Source organism: Vicia villosa, linkage group LG2 (assembly GCF_029867415.1).
Source record: "Vicia villosa cultivar HV-30 ecotype Madison, WI linkage group LG2, Vvil1.0, whole genome shotgun sequence".
In the NCBI taxonomy this organism is placed as follows: domain Eukaryota; kingdom Viridiplantae; phylum Streptophyta; class Magnoliopsida; order Fabales; family Fabaceae; genus Vicia; species Vicia villosa.
Window position 1 is genome coordinate 137,196,016 of NC_081181.1, and position 6,981 is coordinate 137,202,996.

At 36.7% G+C, this 6,981-nt stretch overlaps 1 protein-coding gene across 1 annotated transcript; it reads right to left on the minus strand.

Annotated features, from left to right (window-relative positions):
• Positions 1 to 3,526: 3,526 nt before the first annotated feature.
• LOC131646889 (uncharacterized) lies at positions 3,527 to 4,883 on the minus strand. Its single transcript, XM_058916828.1, has 2 exons — positions 4,392 to 4,883; positions 3,527 to 4,080 (listed from the first exon to the last, which is right to left on the minus strand). The coding sequence occupies exons 1-2, from the start codon at positions 4,843 to 4,845 to the stop codon at positions 4,046 to 4,048; spliced, it is 489 nt and encodes a 162-aa protein (XP_058772811.1). The 5' UTR covers positions 4,846 to 4,883; the 3' UTR covers positions 3,527 to 4,045.
• Positions 4,884 to 6,981: the final 2,098 nt, after the last annotated feature.

A 6,981-nucleotide genomic window follows, 5' to 3' on the forward strand; every position in this document is an offset into this window, starting at 1 on the left:
GATAATGCAAATTCACACTGCACTGAATGATAACCGCAGAAGTTAGCAAGCATGGAAAGAGAAGAATGATATCACTGATAAATAGGCAAGCCATTTAAACACATAATTACTGCAATTGTGCAGTTTGGAACGTGGACAAGCACAGAATAATGGACCTTACATAACTGCAGCAACATGAGAAGCTGTGAGGGTGAAACTTCCACAGCAATAACTGCCGCAGCCCACCATGCAGTTGAAGGATCAAAAATTCTGTAGTAACCACCAAAGCTGATGTGGATCAACCATAGAAGAGTTGCTGATGTGGATAGCCTAAGAAAGTCTCAAATGGTAGACTTTTCTTATATGATAGATGCTAATGACCTTAAATGTAATTGGTGTTTGATACACCAATTAATATTGCACGATTAAAATTTCAACCATAAAAGATTATAAGAAGTAGTATACATGATTCTGTAGGTTTTTGGATTTTTGCTTACTTACATATGTTTGTTTTAATAAACCAGATAAATAGACTTTTAAAATGGAGTATATAAATTATATGATGCTTTTATTTCTTATATATTCACTCATATTCGACATGGTAAAGACATTTAAATGAAATTTTTATCTGTTTTCTCAATATCTGCAGATTCTCCCATTATTGTTCTATGTATTTTCCCTTGATTAAAATTGCCCTTTAGTATGTATGCCATTTCCCTCATACATACCTTATCGTGATTATAGAATGTGAAGCATATTGATCACAAAGAAGAAGAAGAATGGAGAAGAGTAAAATTTTGTTATGCTTCTCAACTGTTTACAGTTACAACTTCAGCCGTATATATGAAACAATGAGTGGATGAGAAAGGAAAAGAAGCTATCCTATATTAGCCAATAGAATGTAAGCATAGTTGTAGCCTATCATAACCTAACACTTGGACAGTAGGAAGAATGAGCTAAAACTATACAAACCATATCATAACTAATATCATAATAGCCCCTCTCAAGCTAAGCATGATGAATGTTGATCATGTCAAGCTTGGAAACAAACTTGTTGAAAATAGAAGTAGAGAGAGCTTTGGTAAGGAAATCAACAAGTTGTTCATGGGTGGAGATAGGCAAGAGGCGAAGTAGTCCTTTTTGGAGTTTCTCACGAACCAAATGACAATCAATGTCTAAGTGTTTGGTTCGTTCGTGGAACATCGGATTAGAAGCTATATGCATCGCGCTTTGACTATCACAGTATAGAATCAGCAGCTTTGAACATGATATATGAAGTTCCTTCATCAAAACTGTCAACCAAAGAAGCCCACATGTAGCAAAGGACAACGCACAATATTCAGCCTCGGATGACGGTCTGGATATTGTTTGTTGTTTCTTTGAACGCCATGATATAAGAGAAGATCCAAGGAAGAAGCAATATCCTGAAGTGGATCTCCTAGAATAAATACACCCTGCCCAGTCAGCATCTGAAAAACCAAGAAGTTGGAGATTAGAATTTCTGCGAAACATTAAACCTCTGCCAAGACTGCCTTTCAAATAACGGATAACTCTACAAGTAGCATGGTAGTGTGCCATGGTGGGACTATGTACGAATTGACTCCATTGTTGCATGCCAAAAGTGATATCAGGACGTGTAGTGTTCAAGTAAAGGAGTCGACCTATGAGCCTTCTATAAGATCCAATATCTTCATATGGTTTCCCATTGTCAGCATGAAGCTTTACAGAATGATCGAGAGGAGTTGGAGCCGGTTTTGATCCTAGTAATCCAGATTCCTGTAACAGATCAAGACAATACTTGCGTTGAGATAGTGAGATGCCTTCCTTAGAATGAGCAACTTCCAGGCCCAGGAAGTATTTCAATACACCAAGGTCTTTGATGCTGAAATTGGTATCCAGAGATCGTTTGATGCGTGAAAACTCAGACAAAGATGTCCCAGCCAAGATTATGTCATCCACATAAACAAGAAGAGCTGTAAAGTCAGTGGCAGTTGACAAAGTGAAAAGAGAATAATCAGAAGTGGACTGAGTATACCGTTGTTGCACGAGTAAAGTTGTCAACTTCTCATACCATTTGCGACTAGCTTGCTTCAGACCTTAAAGGCTTTTCTGCAACTTACAAACCAGATTGGGCCTTCAATGCTTAACACCTTCAGGTATAGTCATATATACATCCTCCTGTAGCTCTCCATGCAGAAAAGCATTATTAACATCGAGCTGATGCAAAGACCAATTGTTAATAGCAGTAGTGGCCAGCAATGTTCTAACTGTGGTGAGTTTTGCCACAGGTGAAAAGGTATCAAAAAAATCAAGTCCCTCTATTTGATTATAGCCCTTAACAACTAATCTTACTTTATACCTCTCTATTGTGCCATCAGCTCTATGTTTTACCTTGAACACCCATTTATTTCCAATAGGATTAACATTTGGAGGCAGATCTACTATGGCCCAAGTCCTATTCTTATCTAATGCTTCTAACTCAGAATTCATAGCCTTGATCCAATGTTCAGATAAACATGCTTCTTTGTAGGATCTTGGTTCATGTATGGATGAAATGTTAGATGTGAAAACATAATAAGATGCAGACAAAGAAGATAATGAGTAATAATATGAAATGGGATAAAGAACTGTAGGAGTACCTGAAGAATGTTTGGCTGCTGAAGCATCAGAAGAACTGCATACATTTTTTGAGAGATAGTGAGGAACATTTTTTGTTCTAGCAGGTCTGGATTGGGATGTGGGTACAGTATGTGAGAGAGAGTTAGTGTTTTCAGCAGAAGGACTCAAGAGTTCAGTGGAAGAATCTGTGAGATTCTGATCACGAGACTCATGAGAATTATTAGGAATCTCATGTACCTCATCAGTTGGTGATAGACTAGTGAGAGAAAGGCAATGTTCAATGGGATTGTTCTGTGAAGGATTAAAGTTTTGATCATGATCAATAGCATGGTTTGAAGTGTTGTGGGGGGAAGTTAATGGAGGAGTTTGATTATGGTCCATGGCAGGAATTGAGGTAGTTTGGGAAGGGTTAGGCTTAGGTTCAGAAGATGAATGGTAATGCCAAGTGGGTGAGCTTTCATTAGAATATGGAAAGATATGTTCATGGTGTGTGACATTTCTGGAAACAAAAACTTCATGTTTATTTATGTCATATAGGACAACACCCTTCATACCACTCTTATAGCCTAAGAAAACACACTTCCTACCTCTTGGCTCAAATTTGGTTCTATGCATATGAAGGGTAGAAGCATACACCAATGAGCCAAAAACTTTGAGGCTATGCATGTCAGGTGTTTCATTACACAATATGTAATGAGGGGATAGATTTCCTAATACTTGGGTGGGAAGTTTATTAATTATGATGGTGGCATGTAGAATAGCATAAGACCAGAATTTCTTAGGAAGCTTTGATTGAAAAATAAGGGCTCTCCCTACATTTAACCAATGTTGATGTTTCCTCTCCACTCTACCATTTTGTTGTGGAGATTCTACACAACTTGTTTGATGTATGATGCCTTTAGAGGCATAAAACTCAGGCATATGGAACTCAAGACCATTATCAGTTCTAAAGATCTTAATGGTAGTACCCTTTTGGTTTTCTATAAGTTTGACAAAATTGATAACATGCTGCCTGGTTTCAGCTTTAGACTTCATTAAGGTAACCCAGGTGAATCTGCTGCAGTCATCTACAGCAGTTAGGAAATAAGCATGACGATGGATAGATTTTACAGCCAAAGGACCCCATATATCTAAGTGGATCAGGTCATAAGGAAGAGCAGCTCTGTTTTTACTAGGGATATAAGGCAATTTTCTATGTTTAGCATAATAACAAACATCACATACATCTTTATTATTGAGAGTAATGAAAGGACATTGAGAGCGCAGGTACATTAATCTGTTTTGGGATAAATGCCCCAATCTAAAATGCCATAAGGCTTTATCAGGTAAAGAAATATGTGCAGCTAAACTGTGTATGGAGGCAAGTGAAGTGTGATCATGTGTGTGTGAGGCTTTTTCTTGTGACTCACTATCTCTAAGTGTTAAGTAGTACAGTCCATTCCTATGCTCAGCAGAACCAATCACCTCCTTGCATGTTTTGTCCTGTATAATGCAATATGAATCAAGGAACTTTACAGTGCAATTAGAAAAGGTGCATAATTTTGAAGTGGATATTAGATTCAAACAAAATTCAGGAATTAGTAGAACATTGTTTGAAATGAGTGTGGGGGAAAAATGAACTGTACCAGAAAATCTAGCAGTGATGCAACTACCATTGGGTAGTTTAACATTAATAGGAGTAATCTTTCTATATGAATGAAACCAATGAATGGAACTACATATATGATCAGTAGCCCCTGAATCAATTATCCATGAGTGAATATGATGATTATGCAATTGATGGAATGAGTTACCTACTGATGAATGACCAACAGTAACCTGATTGGATGAGGCATGTCCTGAAACTTGGCCAAGGCTAGACTTCTGAAGTAGATCCATCAGAGTGTTGAATTGGCTTTGAGTCATAGGAGAATTATCAACTTTGGATGCAGCAGCAATTTGATCAGGAGCAGAACCATCCTCATTCACATCAGAAGCGACATTGTTGGCTGTGGATGGAAATCTATTCTGCATATGAGGTGGAACCCCATGTTTCTTGAAACAATTGTCCACTGTGTGGTTAGTTTTACCACAAAACATGCAAACCCGATTTCCATGCTTTAAATTGGTTGATTTCCCTCCAAATTTCTTGTATTCAGTAGCATTAATCAATGACTGAGACTCATCAGAAACTGTAGGAACTTGTATTTGGCACTCATGTTGAATCACCATAGAAAAGATCTTGTTAATAGAGGGCAAAGGATCCATCAACAAGATTTGAGACTTAACTACTGCAAATTAATCATTTAGACCAGTTAGAAAACGGATGATTTGTAAAACCTGATGATTGGATCATGCACTACGCATAGCTGCGCATGAACATTTGATACGACATGTGCACATAGGTAAAGGTAAGTAAAGATCGAGTTCTTCCCATAAAATTTTGAGATCAGAGAAAAATTCGGTTACCGATTTGGATTCTTGCTAGAGGTTGTAGATCTCTTGCTGCAACTCAGAAATTCGTATGAGATCACCTTGAGAGAATCGTTCTTTGAGGTCATTCCACACATCAAGCGCGTTCTCCATGAAAACGATGGATTGAGCTATTGAATCTGAAACCGAATTCATAATCCAAGAATGTACTATCATATTGCAACGATTCCAAGAACGAACGGACGGATCGAAAGAATCTTCAGGAACTAGGAGCGATCCATCAATGAAATCAATCTTCATTTTGCCACCAAGAGCTCTCTTCATGGATCGAGCCCAAGAATGATAGTTCGAACCGGTGAGCTTGGGAAGAACGGTAACGGAGCCAGGACCGTGGCTGGGATGAACGAAGTACGGAGAAGTAGGATCCAGAGCTGGATCAGTGGAAGGACGAGGAGGAGCCATGGAGGAAACAACCATTCAGCAGTGGCGGAGCAGCGGAAGAAGGATCGTAAAGGTGGATGATACCATATCGTGATTATAGAATGTGAAGCATATTGATCACAAAGAAGAAGAAGAAGAATGGAGAAGAGTAAAATTTTGTTATGCTTCTCAACCGTTTACAGTTACAAATTCAGCCTTATATATGAAACAATGAGTGGCTGAGAAAGGAAAAGAAGCTATCCTATATTAGCCAATAGAATGTAAGCATAGTTGTAGCCTATCATAACCTAACACTTGGACAGTAGGAAGAATGAGCTAAAATTATACAAACCATATCATAACTAATATCATAATATACCTTCCATCAGTGATTTACTTAAGCAAAATTGTTGTAGAATACCCTGAATAAACCGAAAAACTAATATAAGTATCGTATTTATATAAATAAAGTTGTTGTTCCTTATTTAACTCAACAAGATTGTTGTTGAAATAAGGATCTTTATTATTTCCATCATCATACCTGCTAAAGCTAAAATTAATCACCTTACAAACATTTTGTGATTGATAGAAGTCTTGAATACTGACCCATACTAAAGTTAATATTAATGACCTTACAAACAAATTGCTTTTTAATATAACTCTTGAATACTGCTCTAGTATAATTTCAATCATCATACCTGCTAAACCTAGTATTAGTAGCAATTATTATAGTATCTTATTTAATACATATTGTCATTTACCAATGCAAAAATTGTCATGTTTATTCCTCTGCATGTTTTACATCATTGCAAATATGACATACTATTGGTTTAATAATATTTTTGATTACTTCACAAACTTTTTGAAGTGTATAAAATATATATTATAATAAAACCTTTCATATCATTGAGTGTATCCTATTCTGCATCTAAAAATTTTGGATGGAACATTTTGCAAATATATTTGTGGATTGGCTCATTATTTAGCCATTCCTTGCATAATGGTGGTATCTTAATTCTCAAACAACATGGATAAACAACAAAGTGTTGAACGTGATCACTTTAATATTATTCTCAACAGAAAAAGATCATTCGATGCTAGACATCATAGAAAACGTGTTCTTGAATCTAAAAGGGTAAAGAGACTGGCGGCAATCAACAATGAAAATGCAGAACAAGCTCAACCACACATTGAGGATGTATCTTCACATATCAGATTTACAATATCTACTATTTCTCCAAATATCCCAAGTTCCATCATATCTCATCGAAATAGCTTTTAGAAAACTAAGTATAACTCATTTTTGAATACGTTGCCAAGTACATTAACAAAAAGATGCACAAGATTTGTTTCTCTCAAGAACGTTAACAATATAGGAGTGAAACTCGGAAGGAGATTTGATAATGAGTTTATGCACGGTGCTACTGCATCTTCAAGCCATACAGCATATCTAGTTTTGACCAAAACAATAGTGAATCAAAACTATTTCAACAACAAATTCGTGTTTACAATATGATGTTCTCATTTACTTCTCCAAGTGCTAAAATGGAC